The sequence below is a fragment of the Verticillium alfalfae genome, genomic scaffold (assembly GCF_000150825.1).
Source record: "Verticillium alfalfae VaMs.102 supercont1.2 genomic scaffold, whole genome shotgun sequence".
Classification (NCBI taxonomy): domain Eukaryota; kingdom Fungi; phylum Ascomycota; class Sordariomycetes; order Glomerellales; family Plectosphaerellaceae; genus Verticillium; species Verticillium alfalfae.
In genome coordinates this window covers 3102217-3122641 of record NW_003315037.1, presented here as the reverse complement: position 1 = coordinate 3122641, position 20425 = coordinate 3102217, and the positions used below count along the sequence as shown (strand labels likewise).

Sequence of the window (20425 nt, the reverse complement as noted above, 5' to 3'; positions counted from 1 at the left end):
TCTCCAGCACCAAGGACACAAGAATTTAGATGAAATGGTTCCTGAGACATTTGATCACAATACTGTGCTAGGACGATTCGTTAAGTGCTCCGCCTATGTTACTTAAATTCTTTTCCTCAATAAGCCTCAGTGGCGCGGGCTGTGGGACAAGGTCGAGCTTGAAATGCTTCATTCGCCCTCGAATCGCGGTCGTGACTGCTCCTCGGCCCAACGACTATACCCGGGCCACAGTGGAGATGACGGCGTGATCATCTTGATTGACGTGTTAAGCCTATCAATCATGGCTTGGTCGACATGCGTTCCTTGTTGACGTTCGTACTCACAAACATCTAAAAGCATCTGATCCCCAAGCTCCGGCCAGTCGCCAGTCCTTCGGGCAGGCTGCAGGTGAATGGGTTTGTACTTCGCAACCTTGCGTTCGTACTTATCGCGGAAAACATGAAAGCACGCGATGGCATCCCATGGGTCCCATCGCCAGCGATTCTCAGAGGTCGCCCTGATCGGCAACGGACATTGCGCAGTAGACTCGATCTGAGCAGAGGATTCATAGGAACCATCGCTGAGTTCACCATCCTCGTCCAGAAGAAAGTGAATGAGCTCACCAAACTGCTTGGAAGTCAAGGCGAACAGTGTTCGAGGTGACCCGGGAAAGCAGGCGTGCATGTAAATTTCCCGACACTGTTGAAAGGTCAGAAATCACGTCTAGCAACATGAAATGGCTCTGGCGTGCATACTTCGATTTCTGTCTCTCCTCTGTCGAAGACGAATACTCCTCCGAAAATCCGGGCCTCAGCCCAGTATGCTGCTACGTCTGCCAGACCGTGAGGGTACTGCTCGAAAGCGTTGTACGGCCCGTGGGTGAAGACGATGGGCGGTCGGTGACTACCCCAAGGGTCGTCATCCCCGGGCCTGTCTCGCCATCTCTCATGCTCTGTATGATGATGGTTTCTTCCACCAATATCGTAAAGGTACACAGCAATCCGATGACAGGACACAGCGAGAAGCTCTAAAAGACGCAAATAAAACTGCTTGGAGCCCGATGCAGCGTCTTGGAAGGCTAGCAGAGTCTTGTGCGGCTTCGTCAGTGCCCATGCCTCAGTGGATTAGAGGGATTGGAGGGGGGATGGTCGAACAAACCGTGAGGGAGAACTGAAGTGAAGAGATCTTGAAATTCGCCCTAAAGTCGCGAGCTTTCTCAAGAGAGCCTGAACAGAGCTCGATATGATTCACAGACGGGTGCGTTTTCCAAGCATAACAGAATTCACGATAAGTAGCCGCCAGTGGCATGCCATCCAGGATCTCAGCGTAGGCGACCTCGACATGATTGGTGAGAAGTACACGCGTCAGCGCTCGCTCCAAGGCCTGGCGGTGAGAAGCATCAAGAATGTTGACAGTCGCCAGGTCTGTGGGTGACCTCGAATCTGTTGTCATGGCTGCTTGTAAGTGAGAAATAGGCAGTGGTTCACATGAGGAGAAAGTTGATGTAAATGTCGGCTGCCAGGCGGGCATTGAATAAAGCTGGTCAATAGCACGTGACGATGCACGTGTCGCTCCGACGGTTCCCTTGCCTAAGGCCAGCCAACCCTACCTAAGGTACCAACCACAGCAGAGAAGGAGAGAGGGCGCCTGGAACAAGGGCGCTTAAAATGCGACCACACGATGCAGCGCCAGTGACTGGGGAAGACTGGCGGTTAATCTCCTCGTTCACGAAAGCACCTGACCTTGATTCACCATCTTCATTTTGTGAGTACCATACCTACCAAGTGGCCAACAAAAGACGAAAGTCCCCCCGAATGAGAAAGCACCCCAATTTACCAGTAGATCAACGGGGACCCATACCTTATTGCTCACGTAGTAAGCCTACTAGAGAGCCCTTGGATGGGCCATTTTTTCTGTCGAGTGCTTTCTAGCCGGCTGTTGCCTTACCTAGTACCTACCTACCTAGGCAGGCTAGGTACCTAGGTAGGTATCTTCCCTTACCTAAGATACCCCACCACGCCAGCCGAGGATCAAAATGACTTGGCACAGAAACTGATGATTCTATCCTACCTATGTACACAGCATGCATTTACTGCGTGTTTTAGCCCAAGACTTTATGAAGTGTTTCGCCATATCTTACCCAGGTAGCTAACTTGATGGCTAGTAACTGCCAAACAGTGCGAGTTATATCATTTTTACCCACCTTGACCCAGGCTTAACAGCACAACAGTAAAGCGTTGAGCAAAGCCATTGTCTGCAGGACAACGCTTTGCTAGGCAAAATGGCCCTACCGTGAGAATAGCTCTGGCAACCGCGCCCTCTTTCAAGGCTTCATCTCTCAACATGTGTTTACGCTTGCATCAGCGAATCTACAAACTGCTCAACCAGGTTGAAAGTCCTCCTAGTTGGGGCGGATGTTAGCCAATTCAGCCATTGAGTCACCCTAAACGCCTTGTAACTGTTGCTACTGCAGGATGCAGCAGACTGGTAGCACGTCAACCACGGGAAGTGCACGATATTGCAATCCGTGCCTTCCGATAATATGCGCTCCAACGTTTTATCCCGCTCTGGGCTGACAACTTGATGGTTAAATGGAATGCTGGTCCAATAAGCAGTGTCGCGCAAATATTGGCACTCCTAAATCAGTACCGTCTACTCATCTCGCAAGTCAAGAAGCGCTCCGTGAAGAGCCTCAAGTCCACGGTCTTCATTTTAGCACCCGATCGACAAAGATCCCAATTTTAGATCTTATGACAGGCTTGGCCAACTGCATCTCACCTGACGTATCTGTAGGTGTGCTGGTGAAATCATTCGTATTGTGACACACAGGGGTCGTTCCTGCTGAATGGCCGGTCTTGTGGGATCGAAGCATGTTACTCCTATGACACCACCGCAGCGATACGAGAAATCGCCGCATTCATACACCGGCTGGAGTACACTGGCCGATTCGGTCATGATCATGGGAGTTGTTTGTCCAGTCCTAAGGCTGTGGCCGATACGAGATGCAGCCACTTGTAAGAGTTGATCCAAGACCCTTGCGCCAGCCAAGCAAGGGGATCGACACGACCCCGTATTCTCTCCCCGCATTCTGCCTTTGAGCAGGCTGGTATCCGTTTGGCCCAATCATGTCACCGCCGCCTGATCGCATGGCCTTCTGGAACGGTCGGCATCGTGTTCAGCTTCGCTTACCTACTTTCAGCAAATGGCGTCGGGCTGGTCCGCCGTGCTTATCTCTTTCTCCTCAGTTCGACATCATAATGACCTTCCGTCTTCGTGATTTTGCATGTCCGTTTGCGAAGATGGGCCTAGTGCTAGCCCTGCAGACTCAGGCCCGGAATTTGCATCGTTTCCGAGGGTCGGCCAACAATTAGAATACGCGCGAAGCTCGGTTGGCAGCCGACTACTGGTTGTTCGATCCTCCGCCAGAGTACCACACGACTATTCGGGGTTTGCTTGACGCCTCCGTATGACGACATCTGACATTTTACTTAGGCAGTCATTTACACGAGATATACGACGTTGTAGTCAATTCCGCACCAGCGTCACATTGGGAAATACGTTCGTCACAGAGAAGTATAAGTAGCTGGTGGATAACGCAGTCGAAAGATACGCAACACATCATTCGAAACACATCGGCCCCAGTATCGCATCTTGCCTCAGATTTAAATATTCGATCAACATCCTCAATCGGCACGTCAAACCGCCAACATGCAGATCAAAGCCAGCATCATCGCCGCTCTAGCCCTCACCACCCCTCTCGTTTCTGCTGTTGGCAAGGCCCGCGTGGTGAACAACTGCGACTACGAAGTCAGCGTCTGGTCCGTCGGCAGCGCTATCGCCGGTCCTTATCGCTTGGCCCCTAAGTCTGGGTCTTACGCCGAGACTTTCGTCAAAGACCCTAAGACTGGCGGCAAGGCCATCAAGATCACAACCGCTCGCGACGGCCTCTACACTGGCGCTCCGCAGCTCAACTTCGCCTACTCCCTTGACGGTGTCAAGATCTGGTATGATCTTAGCAGTGTCTTTGGTGACGCCTTCAAGGGCAAGAAGCTCGTCGAGAGAAGCGCCGACTCGACCTGCCCCGCGATCACCTGGGACAACGGCACTCCTCCAGCTGGCAGTCAGGTCAAGACCTGTACGTCTGCCAAGGATGTCACCCTAACTCTCTGTGCGTGAGCCAGGCTCGAGGACGGATAGGTACATGAGGACAAATGTTCTATATTCATGGATATACTCTTTCTCGCGATAATGATTAGTCTATGTTTTTTTTACCTTGTATTCGTCGCAAAGAGTGCATAGTGCCTGACGATACCACCACGCCTCAGAGTCACAACATGAGCTTCCACTTACAGCAATCCTCACTCTTTCTGCCAGTGTTCTCTTTGTAAGCTGCTAGGTAGTTACAGCCTGCTCAGAAGCCGCAGCGCCAGGAAGCCCGGCGGTGAAGGCGCCGGACCAACTGCCGACCAAGAATCTGCCAGACCCAAGAGGGCCAGTCTCTCGCAGCTTGGCTGCCCGCGAGGGACAGTAACCTCTAGCAAGCGGGGGTTGTGGGACATAGCCCACCACCGACTAAGAGCAAGATGGGGACCAGGGGGAGCCCGCCTCGTGGAAAGACTACTGGCACCCTAGGGGACGGTTGAAACATCGGATATTCAGGGCCGACGCGCGTCTAGTTGGTGAATTCGTCGCTACGTTTGACGCCCTGGTTCAAAAGAAAAGCAAAGAACGAATAGTGAGATTATGCAAATATCGCTGTTAGCTAGCGCGTTGCAGCGGCAGGCGGAAACCGGAAATTCCTTGGCGGTGCAGTGTCACCTGAATGATTTGACGATTCCACGCCGAAGGACTGCGCTGCAGGCTCGGAGATTCGCTGCAGTTGCAGCTGCATTCCATGATGGGAATGTCCCACTGATTGGGCTTTGGGGTCGAACGACCGTATATCGGAGATGCTAGGATGCCATTGGCCATACCGGGCGCTGCTACTTTCGAGATTGTACCAGTCGTTATTGTCGCCGTGCTGTACGAGGCAGAGAAGCCTATTGAGGATGATGAATTCCATCTTGAGCTTGATGCTGTACACGACAGGTTTGTAGGTTGTCTGAATCTGGAAGTTGCCTGTGTACTGGGTCACCAGCAGACTGATATCGAGGACAATGACGAAAACGTTGACGATGACGAGGTTCCTAATAATCTGGCGCTCCCTTGGTAGTTTGATGGCGAGGATTGGCCTGAGGGAGCGAAGACTTTCGAGAATGTAGAATCCTGATATGAGGCACTCCTGGATGCAGAACCCCGCGAGCTGGACGCGCTCATAGACGTCAAAAGCCCGAATAAATGTTGCGGTGTGCTGAGTATTGCTGCCGAGGAAGAGAACGGTGACAGGGACGTGGAAGATGCAGAAGCTCGTGACGATCATGACGAGGATCCACCGAGTCTTGGTCTTATCCGGTTCGACAAGGTGAATGCGCGAGTAGAGGACAACAGAGAAGCCTGTCACCATGCCGTACCATCCGACGCATGTCAGGACTGCCAGGATGAAATTAGGCCCCAAAGCGTAATAGCGAAGTAGTACGACGATCGTGTGGAGGAGGATCCCAAGGGTCGTAACCAGCATGCTCCAAAAGTATAAACTGTTTGGCCTCTTGAATCGGTCGAGGAGGGTGATCAAGATCTCGAAACAGTTGAAGCAGGCAATAGCGAAAAAGCCGGCTATGATCATATTAATCGGTAGCGAACTTGAGATCGGACCCGTCTCCCCAGCCATGCTTTCGATATCGCCAAGCCCAACATCCGGTGTGAAGGCGAGCTGCAGACGAGAAGTGAAAGGTTTCTTTGGATGAAGTGAGATTCGCGGACAATGCTTCTCGGTCGAAGGCCATACTGGCAAGATTGGAAGGTTACGTCGGGGTCGACTCGGGGGTGGAAGGCTTCTACATAGCCTGAATCACACAAGTCACCATAATCGCAGATGGTCTGGTCTGGCTTTCAGAGTCTGGACCATGACGAGTCAGGGGGCCTCTGCGCTGCACAGGGACTGGCACAGGCAGAAGTTGTTCGTTGCCGCCGGCTCTTCAGCTGTCACTGTGGCGTTCGTGGTCCCGACCGGCAGCGCATCCTGTTCGTCGCTGGCAAGAGATCCTCGACTGATGAGAGCCATCACAGATCCGCCACAAATTTAGAGTTTGGGCTCGAGCTTAGGTATTCCGGAGACTCCGTGATCCCGGCAGACGAAGGTCAACCCTACCGAAGCTGGCAAGAAAAACGGCTGAGGATGCCAATAAGCAGCTGCCACTGCCGGGCATGTAGTCGAACAACACACGAGCAAACGAGGCCTACGGCACACTTGATTGCGTGGTACTGTCCTGAGGCTTTTACGAGATAGACAAGAGGGCTTTCAGCGCTCGTCCCTCCAATTATTCCCTGGGGAATAGCCCCTGCATCTGTCTTGTGTCCTAGAGCCGTTGTGGTGTGTACTGGATAGTTTGGTACATCTCCACAGGCCCCCCTGCTCCACTTGCGCCAGCCTGCTGCGTTACCGTAGCGGCATAGTCCACCAGGGACTCGTACACCCTTGAGCCAGATCAAGCCAGGCTGAGTATTTATTACTCATGGCGGCGCTGATACCTCGGGTTCCACGGCTCAGGGCTCATCGGGCTCCTGCCATGGACTCCTCAGTTCTATCTCCGTTCGCGATACCATCTGCTGTACAGATACAATTCAGGGGCTTCCCAGGTGCCTCCAACTCTTTTTTTCCCCAGACAGCAGAACGCTTTTGGGTCACTTTATTTGTTACATGAGTCAATTTCACGCTCGTCGTTCGTGCCAAGACTGCCACAACTGGTCGTATGACGAGAACGTGATGAACAGAGCCGCCACAGAGCAGCCAACTAAGTGTGGTGCGACCACACTCCATGATTTCTCTGGAGAACATGAAATGCCGAAAGATACGCCTCTGGGCCTAAACCATGGACCGAGGTTGACCAAACGTTCCATGGTTGCTCTACCGTCGCTTGGTCGCCAACCTGCTATAACTTTTCGTCCTGATGGACGACGGGGAAATTATCTGTTGACGATCGTCGGTGAGCTCAAGATAGCTTATAATATGTCTCTTCTTCTGCGGTGAAAGACCATAGATCGCCCATAATTCACAATACCGGCCGGAAGTGTCCATCCTTTGTCTGCCGCGGACATGATTGATCCACAATCCGGCGATCCCTCGCGAATGGTCAATAAGTGCTACTGTAAGATCTTCACGTCACATCGAAAATCGGTCCGTTCCCCTACCTACCCCTTTGACAAGGCACTTGTGCTCTTGGACCTCCACAAACTTACTGTTCCAAGGAGTGGATGAGCTTCCACATTACAGCTACCCTGTTGATAACGTCGCATATTCGCCAAGCGTGTCGTGCTGGATCTTCTCTGAATAGTAGTCCGGCCGGCTGCTCGGGAATGTGCAGACAAGTAAATCTTTAAAATAAGATGGGAGGCTCACTACCGGGAAGCTTTAAGCACCAAGCACACAAGATACAACTCTTCAGTAGGTCAATCGAAGCAGGGGTCTGCACGAAGCTGACTACACTAAAGCAGGCGTCGCATAAAGCTGTATCCACTTACAGGATTTAGCGGGTTGGGGGCGATGAACCGCTGGGCTTCAGTTGGCATGACCTGCAGTAGACCAAACGCCGTCGGGATACTATCGGCGCCCGTTGTCACCAGCCCAATTCAGGGGCGTCAGGCAGACTAGGGACCAGGGTCTTCCAGTGCGAACAGACTTACGTCGTTGATTCCCATGACACCGGATCTCCGTGCGTCCATCCTCATCTACCAGCTCGATGGTGTCGCCTTAGTCGATGAACTCGAGGACATCCACCTTCGTACCACGAGACAGACATGCGGGTCTGGAGTGGCGTACCGGGGGTGGATCGTGGTATTGATGAAAAAGGGACAAGGGGGAGGCCGGAGATATATACCATGACCTGCCTTGTCAACCATCTTGCGAAACTATTTGCTGGACCAGCTTTTGGGGCTCACACGCCTTCATAACTTGATTACGAAAGTCCCGACTGCTCAGCATCAGTTCTTGTCCGCCAGCCCCCATGTACACACGCTCGGAAGACAGAGCCGGAGGTGTTGAGAAGATGAGCAACCACTCCGTGGATGACGAGTCTCGTTTCACAGAGATCTGCACGATCTTGTCGGTTTTCTGTGCGTTGTCGACCATCGCTGTCACGCTTCGTTCTTATACGCGACTGGTCCTGCTTCACACCTTTGGCTGGGATGATGGAGTTATGGTGGGTGCCCAGATCCTGGCCATCGCCGCCGCTGTGACTATTGGTCTAGGTAAGACCCCGCCTGATTCCTAGAGATGCAAGCCAGGCTAATTGGGGTTCGCAGAGAGCAAATGGGGTCTCGGATCACACACTTGGGTTCAGCCTGAAGCACATCTTTTCCCATACATGAAGGTATGGCGAGACTCGGGGCATGACTTCCATCCAAACCCTCGTCATCCATATGCTAAGTCACAGCGATAGGCCTTTTACAGCTCCATCATAGTGTACAACATGTCCATGTGTCTCGTCAAAATTTCTATCCTACTCCAATACCGGCGAATTTTTGCTCTCCGGATGATGCAACGCATTACCTTCTACGCTGTCGCGTTTATGGTTGCTTGGTCAATCACAATCTTCTTCCTCCTGACACTCGTCTGCATCCCAGTCGCCAAGTTCTGGGACCACGCTTTGCCGGGTAGATGCCTGGACTCGTTGACCATTTGGTATGTCATGGCCGCTTTCAACCTGGTCTCCGATTTCGCCATTTTCGGCCTGCCGTTGCCGGTAGTTCGGTCCCTTCAGTTACCCAAGAAGCAAAAGGTGATGCTCTTCGCGGTCTTTGGCCTCGGGTTCTTGTAAGTGTCTCTGCATCTTGACAGATACTTTCCTCGTCGAGCCGGTTTTGACGTACCATTGTGACAGCACCTGCATCATTTCCATTATTCGCATCCGCACTCTCAAGATCGCGGCTTCGACAGATGACCCTAACTGGGACAATGTGGATGCGGCAACCTGGTCATATCTTGAAGTCACAACTGCCATCCTCGCGGCTTGTTTGCCGACGCTAAGACCAGTCTTCGCCAAGATGATGCCCAGTCTGATGGGCTCCTCCATAAGAGGAAACCAAGGTCGATCTCAGTGCGGTGCATACATTCATGCTCCAGACGGCAGCACGAACACGATTCCGAACAAGACAAAAGTGACATCCGTCACTGTCCCTGCGTCAGACAGCACTTGGTCTCTCTAAAGGCCAAGATAGGATCGAGCTGGTCACGCATGACGCTGGAAGGTGTCCGTGTCCGGTGTTTACAAAGTCACTGTCACGGTGGGGGTGAAGAGCCATCACACCCCTACTGGGCAGCGCTGAATCGTTCGTCTAAGGAAGGCGAGAAGTCGACCGGCGGGCAAGGGAGGCATTCAAGCAACTACTCTAGTCACACAACAGGTCACGGTCGAGTCAAAGCATGGGTCAGGAGAGCGGAGCCCGACAAGTGAAGAGGGCTCGAATGTGCACAGATCACTTCAATCGTAACGCGGTCGATAGTTGAGCTGGCCACCCATCCATCACAACGCAATTAACCTCCGATTCATTCATATGACTGAGGTACTTTGTGAACTTATGGGGTCTTTTAATATTTATTGGCAGACGCCTTCACTGAGCTAAATTTCTCTGGCTTAAATGCGCTTGTATGCATTCAACCAGTCGTTTTATCCACAGTCAGGGCTAGCCATGTGCACGGCGCTCGGGGGTTACCAATCGTCTTCCTAGCATGGGATAGCATATTTGTTCTCCATATATCTTACTATTCAGTACGAGTCCACCACTGTCAGGTAGAGTTCCCATAGTTGTGCACACGACGTGACTGCCGATCCTCGGAGTCAATAAAAGATGCCGGCGTAGACATGTCATAGGTTCCTAAGGCCTCCATAAAGAGCTTCTGGTGCATAAAAACCAACATGTGAGTCATTTTCAACGGGAACGCTAATTTCAAGGAACATAGTAGCAAGTAGAAACACGCGGTCGGCCGTTGCCCAGATTAAGCGCAACCATACCAAAAATTCTCCAAGGAGAGGAGGGGGGTCAGGGGGTGGATACAGGTTAGGAAGTGGCGTTGACGTTTTTCAAATACTCATGAACCCTCTACTGCTCCTATCAGGAGGCCCCCGCGGAACCATGGAACACGGGGTGCTTGGGGGCTGGGAACTATGAGAACGCGTACATAAGGGTTGCGAAGGGCCCTCCTAGCTGTGGAGGACCAGTGGTTAGGATGTGTTCTAACCCCATACCTGGCGTCTATTGCTTGCAGGCCTAGTGCGAAAGACCCCTTCACTCTGCTCAACCCATGCTCAGGCTTATCTCGGTCAGATCCGCGGCATATTATCGGTCCGTCGTATTCATTGTATAGAGAATATTGAAGCCGTGTCGAGCTTGAATCCGCCAACACCAGTCACCGAATTCATACATTCGAATGGGTCCCATACATCGGACTTTGTATCACACCACAAATCAAGACCAGGAATAATCAAGGCTGTAAATATCTCGGTACGTGAACAGACGATAAGAGGCTTCAAAGTTTGGTCCAGCACTAGGTACTAGAATGCACCTGCTCACTTGATACGCGAACTTTTGGATACGCGAACTTTTGGTCAACAGACGCCTTTGATTATCGCACAGCTGAGTTTCGTCTTCATTTAATGAATTCCTAGTAGTGTAGCAGCATAAAACGGTTGAGAAGTCCGGCCCGGTAGCCGTCGGCTTGTTTGGCCACAGGTGGCACAAGGTTTACTCATTTCAATACATCTAGTCTGACGTCGAATCGACTCCCTTGCGCTGCCGCTTGGTTATCAACTGATTCAGAATAATCAGGCCATGGTTGAACGGTGTAAAGACCCGAACATGTTGGCATGTTGGAAGCTAAGTGCTGTCTAGTTGACTAAGCCTCAAGAACAAAATCTAGTTCACCGCCGAAAATACTGAACGGAAGCAGCACCTCCGTACCAACGGCCCCCAACACCCCCCCTGTCCATTCCCTGAGCAATCTCCGCTGTATCGAACGTATCTATCCCATACTTGATCACTGCCACTCTGCTTCCTCTGAAACCTCCGCACTGTCATCGGGAGCACCCCGCATTGCCCCAGATGCCCTACCGGCATACATCGGGGGAATGCCCTCGCTGCTTTCAACCGGACGAATGACGGTACACATCGAACGCCCGGATGCGCTGGGCAGATGATGAGTCGCAGATGCCAGGGGCTGAGAGCATGACTGCCGATCTCCTTTAGATTAGCTCCATATCATGTCAAAACACCGCGGGGCCGACCCCCGACAGCCAACTCTGTCGGCCGAGCTGTCGATCGACGGCATTTTTCCACCTTGGCATTTGGCCTGCGCGTTTACTGGGAGGTAAGAGTCCACCAGGACTAAGATCGTCACGACAAAAGCTGCATCGGACGTGGACCGCCTCACACAAGTTCCGGCGTCCCTTTTGAACGAAGATCGACAAACTCAGCCATGGATCTTCTTCAGAACCATTGCAGCGTACTAGGAGGAAGTCGAGGCGTGAATGTGATGGGCGAAGATCTAGGATATCTGGGCGTTGCGATCGTACCTTGACCAAGAGACCTAGGCTCGCGAAGCTTTTGCCAATGTATCCTTAAGCGCCAACTCGAACGTACCAAGGCGATTTGCCGAAAAGTCCATAGATGCCTGATGACCTACTGGAAACATGTCAGGAAAGTGAGAATGAAGCTTAAACCTGTTCTCTGACTCAATCTTGCAGAGCCGCGTGACATTCGTCCGGTTGAGCGAGCCCCTAGTCCCCTTGAGCCGCTCAACCCCTCAAGCCGCCGGGTTTGCCCTTGTTGATTGTTTGGCACTCTGTAGCTCAAGTCGGGCCCAGTCTTACCAGGCGCACCTCCTTCGTCTGGCCAACGCAGCATTGGCAGGGATATGTCAGATGAAGCATTGCGTTCCGCCTATAGCTCAACATGCCATTTGCTGCTCACAATCCGGCCGATGCTGCTCTTTCCCACTTCTGTCCCGTGTCTTCGGAGGAGATCATGATGTTAGCGGCGGCCTTCGGACAAGGGAGCCGTAACATGGTACGCATGACTTTGTTCTGCGGGTACACAAATTGCATCACACGTACACGTAGAAGGACCTGAAGACGTGCCCCAGGATATTCGACAAGAGGCAGGCGACCAGCCGATCTGTCTCAGTTGCTCCACAAGATCGATATCAGTATCTACTTTCTAGAATACCACGGTTATTACTGTCGATCTTTGACGGCGAACCGGACAGTCTTTCCACAACTTCGGACGGCTTCTGTCCGTATTATGATGGAGACAATCATGATCAGAATAGCCGACAAGAGTGATAAAAGAAAGTGAAGGCCCGGTTTGAAACAGCTTTTCTTCACTCCTCAATCAGTCCAACAATCCCCTTCTCCAGTCCCTTCCCATCTCAGACCGAGAATACATTTTCACCATGAAGCAAGTCATTGTCACGAGTCTTTCCTTGCTGGCGACGGCCATGGCGCAGCAGGTCGGCACAGAGACCCCTGAGACACATCCTCCCCTGACCTGGAAGGACTGCTCATCCGGCACATGCAGCGATGTTCAGGGCTCCGTCGTCGTTGACGCCAACTGGCGTTGGGTCCACGAAGTTGGCGGCTACGAGAACTGCTACGACGGCAACGACTGGACCGGTCTCTGCACTGGCGCCGACGACTGCGCGAAGAACTGCGCGGTCGAGGGTGAGAACTATGCGACGACATATGGCATCACAACAAGTGGCAACGCCTTGCGCCTTAACTTTGTGACTGAGCATCAGTACGGCACAAACGTCGGGTCTAGGACCTACCTACTTCAGGATGATGAAACGTACCAGATGTTCACACTGCTGAACAACGAGTTCTCGTTCACCGTTGACCTGTCGACGGTCGAGTGTGGCATCAATAGCGCGCTCTACTTTGTGCCCATGAAGCCTGATGGCGGCAAGAGCGACGAGCCGAACAACGCTGCAGGCGCCAAGTACGGTGTCGGTTACTGCGACTCCCAGTGCGCGCGGGACCTGAAGTTTGTCAACGGCAAGGTGAGTGATATCAAGCAACGTTTCCGTGCTATACTCTTCACCTCAGCGGCTGATACGCTCGCTTTAGGGAAACATTGAGGGCTGGACCCCTTCTGCAACCGATCCCGCCTCTGGTGTTGGCAATCTTGGTGCTTGCTGCGCTGAGATTGATGTCTGGTGAGTGACTTTGCCCTCATGTGCATGCCATGTCAGATGGTTGACCAGTTTCAGGGAGTCGAACGCCTGGTCGTACGCCTTGACGCCCCATGGTTGCGAGGACAACAACTACCACGTCTGCGGCGATGGTGCCATTGAGTGCGGCGGCACGTACTCGGAAGATCGCTTCGCTGGCAAGTGTGATGCCAATGGCTGCGACTACAACCCTTACCGTCTCGGCAACCCCGAGTTCTACGGCAAGAACAAGGTCGTCAACACCAATGAGCCCTTCACGTAAGTATCCCCCAACAAGCCCCCCCTGATTGCCCAGGCGACTCACCAGACCACTGCAGCGTTGTGACTCGATTCTCTCCCAATGAGCTGTCGACGACATTCATCCAGAACGATGAAGTCATTGTGGTCCCGGTGCCCAACTCGGAGGGCGTCCCCAGCGACAGCAACACGGTCAACCCGGAGTACTGTACAGCCTACAACATTGCGTGGGACGAGCGTGACAGGCAGGCCGAGATTGGCGGCTTCGGCGCCCTCAACAGCGCCCTCGCCCTGCCCATGGTTGTCGTTCTGTCCATCTGGGCCGATGTAAGTACACCCTTCAGAGCTCGACAGAGCGGGGGGAAAACACAATGTTGTCTCCAGCACAGATTGACTGACATGATGTCGTAGCACTACGCCAACATGCTTTGGCTCGACTCGATCTACCCGCCCGAGGACCCCACCAAGCCCGGCGCGGCCCGCGGCGCGTGCCCCACGGACTCTGGTGTCCCCTCGGCCGTCATTGCGCAGAACCCGAGCGCGCACGTCGTCTGGTCCGACATTCGCTACGGCCCTATCGGCTCGACCTACGACATTCCTGCTTAAGTCGACCAGGCCATTCGTACTGTTTGGTGTGGACAGAGAGAATGATGCATCGGACACAGGCTGGTTCTCAACTGGAGGACACATGGACTGTGGCACTCGCTTCCAACAAAATACATTCGGTATCATAGGGTTTCCCCGTTTTTCTACCTGCCTCTGCCCTCCTTTTTTTTTCTCTTTCTTTCTGATCCCGAGAGGATTGGAATGTTGTCATGTTATTTCTCCTTGGGGGCGAGGATTGCATTGTACATAGTTGGACATGGATGATTGGGACGCCAATTCACGAGTCTTACCTGATGAACCTCGTCTTTGCTCGTAGCTGGCTGTCATGTTTGAAGGGCTGTGAATCTGCTCTTCACTTGGTGGAGTAAACACACCTGTGAACTGTTTGACAGCTCTTGTGGGCCTGTGGCCACCTTTCTACACGGCGAAAAAAGGCAGAGAGTCCTTGATAGCCTCCAAATAAGGCTGTTGATACCAGTTAATGAGAGAGGCATTGTCATTCCCTCCCCTGACGTTACGCCGATGTGACAACAGAGGCTGGAGAGAGAATGACATGCGCCACGATGGTATCAGCGCCACATGGCATGACAATCAGAAAAGGGCCCATTGGGTAAATTGGTGATTTCGTTTGACTACAAGGATGCACGTGATTTCCACCATGACAACTAACTGCCGCATCTGCCCCAGAAGCGTACTCGCCCCACATGCCCCTTTCCAGGACAGCGGCTCCTCCAATGAGATGGATGATGGCGTAGATTGACCCCAATCTCCCAGTTCTCTCTCGGCCTCTCCACCAGTAGATGCTTCCTGCCCCATGAAGCCTTCCGGGATGGGGATGACCACCTGGCACCTGCACTTCGCACTTGCCACTTGCTTGGCTCGGCCTGGTCCAGAATCTGCATGGCTCCTTCCTCTTCCTGGCATGGCACCTGGTCCGCGGTCGCGCTTGCCACACCACGCGCCGCGTCGTTCCTTCTCCGTCCTGTGCGTGGCCTCCATCCCTTTTGTGCACAGCTCACGAGCAGTGCACCAGAGCAGACGTCGAAATTAGATTATCCTCCTACCACCCAACTCCATCCATCCCATCCCGTACGCATTCCAACGACCAATTCGTCCCATCCTTCACCCCATCATCCATCTTGTCCAGCAGCGTCACACTCCTTACGTCTGGCTCTTTCCTTTCTTACACTCCTTTTCTCCTTTTGTGCCTTGGTCTGTCCTTGCTTTGTCGCTGCGCTCGTTGTCCGTCAATCCGTCGTCCCTCGCACACCTCACCACGGCACAGCACCATGCACCAGGTCTTGGGCCTGCATCATGGTCGCACGGTCGTCGCCTCCATCGGCGCCTTGGTCTTCATCCTTTTCGTGCTTGGCTTAGCCCACTATCAAAGCTTCGAGTTCCCCGCCTTGTGAGTCCGCCCACCGCCAGCGAGTTGCGAGTCGGCTCCCTACCTGCACCGCACTGCTGCACTGCACTCTCTCTGGTCGTATCGAGGGAGCCCCCTTCATCGCATCTCATCTCATCTCTACATTCCTGATCTCGTCACTAACCCCACCCGCATCAATAAGCCCCGGGCAGAACACCATCAACCCCTACGCGCTCTCCAAGCCCAAGCCAGGGGAGGAGGCTGGCGCCGACGGGCTCACCGCCAGTGATATCGTCAAGCTCCAGGCCTTCTACCTCGAGCACATTGTCAAGCCGTCCATCAAGCCCACCGATCCCGTCTACCGGCCGTCGGGCGCCTTTGAATGGAAGCTCCCCAAGCACATCGGCTGGCCGGAGCCTCTCGGCAAGGACCTCGTCATCCTCGACATGGACAGCCGCCCTCTCAACAAGACGGGCGAGATCTTTGGCAACCAGACCCTCAGCTGGGATAACACGACCGCCATCCACGGACCGTCTCTCGGCATTCTCCAGCACTGGCTCTATGGTATGCTCCGGTCCCTTTTTCATTCGGTCCTCTCCTCCGCTGTCCGTCCTCGGGCTGTCCTCATGCCGTTCTCATGCCGTTCCTATGCTGTTCTCAAGCCGTTCTCATGCCATGCTCATGCCATGCTCATGACATGCTCGTATCGTTCTCATGCCCATCCCGAGCTCGTCTCACCCTCCACTGATGCAACATCCATACTGACGCCATTACAGCCAAGATCCATGGATACAGGTACTACTACATCCAGACGGGCACTTTCCCTGATCGTCGCGACTCGTGGAAGAAACCCACCATCATCGGAAGAGTCACGTCCAAATACAAGACCTCTGTGTTTGCCGACTCGGACGCCATCTTCAACCACCTGGACCTGCCCTTTGAATGGCTGCTCAACTACTGGGACATCAAAAACGAGACGGACGCTCTGACGCTGGCGACTGACCCGAAAGCGAAGCACAACCGTGACGAGAAGGGCAAGCTGTATGCCAACACGGGCTTCATCATCACGCAAAACATCCCCGTCACCTACGACATAATGAAGGACTGGTCCGAATGCGCCGACGTCGGCGGCAAATTCCCTAACTGCACCGACTACCGCGACAAGGCCGGCGGCCATCCCTCTGACCAGGGCGGATTCGGTAACTACATCCGCTACGCGTACAACGAGAGTGTGAAGGAGCTTCCGTGCGCCGAGGCCAATGGGTTCCCCGAAGACAGGTCCGAGTGCAAGGGCACCTTCATCAAGCACTTGTGGACAGGCAAGAATACTCACCTGAAGGTCGCGATTGGCAGCATGATCCCTGGCCGTTTCCTCCAAATCTTTCACGACCAGATGTTGAGCGAGAAGGAGACCTTCTACTTGACAGAGGATCAAATCATGCAGGAGAGCTGGACTGGCTGAGAGGAAGGGCCTCGCGACGTGCGTGCAAGAGGCGCATCATGATGTGTTGGATATGAAAAATCATCTTTTTAGACTGGGTCTTGGATTGCCTATGGGTCTTTCCAGGTGTAATGATGGGAGTTTTCATGCCACTGGTGGCTTTCAGGACTTGGGATATGAATCCTCTGACACGTCACAGGAAGGCTTTGGCGAGTCACCTATTTTGTAACGAACTTGGTCTATATCCGTCTCTGTTAGCATGTTATCCATTCTTCATTTCTCGATAGCCCCTTTGGCACCCAACTTGGATTCTGACCCTCTCATTTCAAAATCGCCAACGCATTTGGTGGTGACGCTACTAGGCATGGGACGTTCAACGGCGACGACGTCAGCATGGAACTGTAACGACCCTTTTCACGACGGTACGCCGCCGGCGTGGCCAAATGTCAAAGCTCACCAATCGACATACCAAGACTAGGCTTGGGATGGTTACTGACTAAGTTCGTCAAATGAGCCAGTAGAGCCATCCCATCTCACTGGCGGCACGGCCTCAAACGCGATGTGGAATCTGTGCAACGGCGGCGAATCGCTTGTCCCAGAATCACTCTGCCGTCGCCTCGATGCCGTGCTCACACAATGACTTCATCTGCGCCAGCTTGACCATATCCTTAGGTGTGGGGTTGACGAACTGTGGTGCCAGTCATCTGCAGAAACACAACACATCTCGGGGCCGGAACTCAACGCTCTGGTGCTTAGCCACCTGCTCGAATTTCCACTGGGATGCGATAGCCACCAAACGGATGATTTCTTCGGCGTATGACTTGAAATATATCAAGCCGCCGCGTGCGACCAATCCGCCCCGCGACTGCGGTTACTTCAACGTGGGCATAGTGTGCTCAAGGGTCAACATGTGTGACATCTCTTGCCGCATCGACCGATTCCTGTTCTGTGCAGACCCGTAGCCTGATGCTGCTAATGAACCAGCGAGTCGTACCGGCTGGCGCTCTGGGTGTTGAAGGCCAGCTCGTCGTATCAGCTGATTCCACCTGAGACGCCTATATCGCGAAGGCTGGGCCCTGTGGGCGAGCTTGCGACGGCCAGGCGGGGGAATGTGCTCGAGGGCATCGAGCGGCCACTTACGGACCATCTGAATGGACCCGTCATGAGTGACAGCGATGGAGGCGGGATTAAATATACTTGAGTGAAATCGACACCCATCTTGGACTTCGGCGGCGGCGGCTTTGATTGTGGCTGTCGTAAGATGATTCAGTGTTTCAAACAGGTCTTTCTTGCCGTCCTTCTCAAAGACACCCCTGACACAGCCCCTTGGCATGCCGTCGACGGGAGGCAGGTCGTCGTAGGTCGGTACTCCACATCCAACACCCTCCGCCATACGAGTGGTGTGGGGGACAGCCATGGACGAAGGTGACTCGATGCATTCACCCAGCAGACACGGCCTCTGGAGCTCGGAAAACAAACTCACTCACTGGCTAACGCTCGCACGGGAACGAGTTCGACCACCAAACGTGTCGATCATCATGGCCCATTGGCTGAGGTGACAGAGTTGGCGACATGCTGTCGGGCTATCTGTTTCACCGACCCTTCGTTCCCGAGGGCGGCATGCATCGCTTCCGCAGCTCAGTTCGGCTGCGCATGCATGGTCTTGGACCGCGACATTGAGGCAGCACTTCTCAGGCCTTTTAATTCTTCGCTGAGGTTGCAGCACGACGACGGGAGTCCATGGACGTGCTGTCATATAAGCTGCATAAGACGGAACGCAGAAGCTACGCGCATACATATCGACCGACGAGTCCCGCATCTCTCCGTTACAGCACCCCAGAGCTACGAACACGAATACACAGTACTCGGTATGAAAGGGCAAGGCTCGGAGTCGAGAAGTCCCCCGAGGCGTCCCACCTGCAGAACCCACCCGCGTCATCCCCGCAGCGTTGTACAGATGGTGCAGTCGATCTGGACGAGAGCTTCCGATTTGGGGGAGATCGGCATCGAAAGCCGGCAGTGCCTTGCTCTAGGTGCACAGCATTCATCTAACATGGCAAGCAAACGGGTTACACGAGATGGCAGACGTAACGCTCAGGTACCTAGATCCCCTTAGCAACTCCCACCCTCATGGAAGTACCCTCCTGCACGGCATGCTGATTGATGTACTGCTTCTAGCGATTTTGCGTCTGCCTTTTTTCCTTTCTGCAATGTGGTTACATGGTTCCTGACTCTCGAACGTCGTGGAGGTGCTCCTCGCTTTCGCAACGCAATATGATTCCCTGAAATTGCCTTTCTTGCTTGAAGCTAGGACATGTAGTGTCGCACTCATGGCAGAGAGGAAACTCTGTTTCAAGGACGAGTACGAACGCGCGTTCAGAGGTGCTCACCGTGCCCCCGCTTGGATCACGTCTGCGGAGGCTGCAGGACCACGAAGGCGTCGAACGCAAATGGGCGCCAATTCGGCACGCCTAGCGAGCTGCTGCGAGATCCAGGGTTCTCGAGGCGAAAGTTTATTCGTGCTCCAAGTACAGGCGCACCTGGGCTTGGGGCACAGGCATACCTATATCATGAGGAACCAAATGCTTTTAAACCTTCTAGTCTCGGGGTCAGCTGGAGAGGAGAAAAAGCCATTGCACGCCTTATCCTTGTTGATTTTTTAGATAACTTCGTTTGCCTACTTTGCCGCTGCAGGACTGCCGCTGCAGGACTGCCACTGAAAACCACCCGTTAGACTCGACAGGAAATCATGGGTGACGCCATTGAGCCGGAGGCGCAGCCCAACGCCGAGACGGCTCTCGACTTCGCCGCCGTGCAAGCCCGCTACGCACAGGAAAAGGCAAAGCGCCTCCATCCGGAGGGTGTCGAGCAGTACGTCGAGCTCACCAGCTCGAATAAGCTCCAATCCCTCGCTTCGGACCCTTGGGTCGACCATGACGCGCTCAATGCCGAGCCTCCATCGCTCCGCAACGGCGATGACATCAAGGTTCTCATCCTCGGCGCGGGCTACGGCGGCCTCCTCTACGCCATCCATTTCATCCAGCAGGGCATCTCACCGTCTGACATTCGTCTCGTGGACGCGGCCGGCGGCTTCGGCGGCACGTGGTACTGGAATCGATTCCCTGGCCTCCAGTGCGACACAGAGGGGTACACGTACATGCCGCTTCTCGAGGAGACGGGCTAGGTACCTAAGCACCGCTTTCTCCTACGGGCCCGAGCTGCTCGACTACGCCGGCGTGCTGGCGGACAAGTGGGACCTCCGCGACAAGGGCGTGTCCCGATCGACGGTGCAAAAGCTACGACTGGGACGCCGACCCCGTGCGGTGGAATCACCAAGATCCGGCAGGGCCGGGGGGCTCGGGGCAGGCCGACGGGGAGATGACGGGGCGAGCACAGTTTGTCGTTGTTCGCCAACGGGTTTGCTTCAACCACCCTAGTGGTCTCGGGCAGCCTGGAGGGGTTTCATGGGTCCTGAAAA

The 20425-nt window shown here is 53.8% G+C and overlaps 8 protein-coding genes across 8 annotated transcripts in view; 5 read left to right on the top strand and 3 right to left on the bottom strand.

The window, feature by feature from the left end:
- Positions 1 to 168: 168 nt before the first annotated feature.
- VDBG_02429 (conserved hypothetical protein) lies at positions 169 to 1431 on the bottom strand (the record flags this gene model as incomplete). The annotated part of the gene is made up of 3 exons (XM_003008195.1): positions 169 to 678; positions 735 to 931; positions 1266 to 1431. 3 exons carry the CDS (start codon positions 1429 to 1431, stop codon positions 169 to 171), a joined length of 873 nt encoding a protein of 290 aa, XP_003008241.1.
- Positions 1432 to 3687: 2256 nt separating this feature from the next.
- On the top strand, positions 3688 to 4155 carry VDBG_02428 (Bys1 family protein; the record flags this gene model as incomplete). Its single annotated transcript, XM_003008194.1, has 1 exon — positions 3688 to 4155. The coding sequence occupies one exon, from the start codon at positions 3688 to 3690 to the stop codon at positions 4153 to 4155; it is 468 nt and encodes a 155-aa protein (XP_003008240.1).
- Positions 4156 to 4741: 586 nt separating this feature from the next.
- VDBG_02427 (integral membrane protein) lies at positions 4742 to 5701 on the bottom strand (the record flags this gene model as incomplete). Its single annotated transcript, XM_003008193.1, has 1 exon — positions 4742 to 5701. The coding sequence occupies one exon, from the start codon at positions 5699 to 5701 to the stop codon at positions 4742 to 4744; it is 960 nt and encodes a 319-aa protein (XP_003008239.1).
- Positions 5702 to 8078: 2377 nt separating this feature from the next.
- On the top strand, positions 8079 to 9527 carry VDBG_02426 (conserved hypothetical protein; the record flags this gene model as incomplete). Its single annotated transcript, XM_003008192.1, has 5 exons — positions 8079 to 8322; positions 8377 to 8444; positions 8514 to 8887; positions 8955 to 9160; positions 9292 to 9527. 5 exons carry the CDS (start codon positions 8079 to 8081, stop codon positions 9525 to 9527), a joined length of 1128 nt encoding a protein of 375 aa, XP_003008238.1.
- Positions 9528 to 12520: 2993 nt separating this feature from the next.
- Positions 12521 to 14140, top strand: VDBG_02425 (exoglucanase; the record flags this gene model as incomplete). The annotated part of the gene is made up of 5 exons (XM_003008191.1): positions 12521 to 13126; positions 13194 to 13282; positions 13337 to 13555; positions 13615 to 13861; positions 13946 to 14140. The coding sequence occupies 5 exons, from the start codon at positions 12521 to 12523 to the stop codon at positions 14138 to 14140; spliced, it is 1356 nt and encodes a 451-aa protein (XP_003008237.1).
- A 1289-nt stretch (positions 14141 to 15429) lies between these two features.
- VDBG_02424 (conserved hypothetical protein) lies at positions 15430 to 17234 on the top strand (the record flags this gene model as incomplete). The annotated part of the gene is made up of 3 exons (XM_003008190.1): positions 15430 to 15548; positions 15709 to 16070; positions 16283 to 17234. 3 exons carry the CDS (start codon positions 15430 to 15432, stop codon positions 16966 to 16968), a joined length of 1167 nt encoding a protein of 388 aa, XP_003008236.1.
- Positions 17235 to 17818: 584 nt separating this feature from the next.
- On the bottom strand, positions 17819 to 18364 carry VDBG_02423 (conserved hypothetical protein; the record flags this gene model as incomplete). Its single annotated transcript, XM_003008189.1, has 1 exon — positions 17819 to 18364. One exon carries the CDS (start codon positions 18362 to 18364, stop codon positions 17819 to 17821), a length of 546 nt encoding a protein of 181 aa, XP_003008235.1.
- Positions 18365 to 19696: 1332 nt separating this feature from the next.
- The window catches only part of VDBG_02422 (monooxygenase), a gene marked incomplete at both ends in the record, with an annotated part of 1946 nt that continues 1217 nt past the window's right edge, over positions 19697 to 20425 (top strand). The window contains 2 exons of the mRNA XM_003008188.1: positions 19697 to 20020; positions 20091 to 20342. Coding sequence (XP_003008234.1) covers positions 19697 to 20020; positions 20091 to 20342 — 576 coding nt within the window. The remainder of the gene's footprint in view (positions 20021 to 20090; positions 20343 to 20425) is intronic.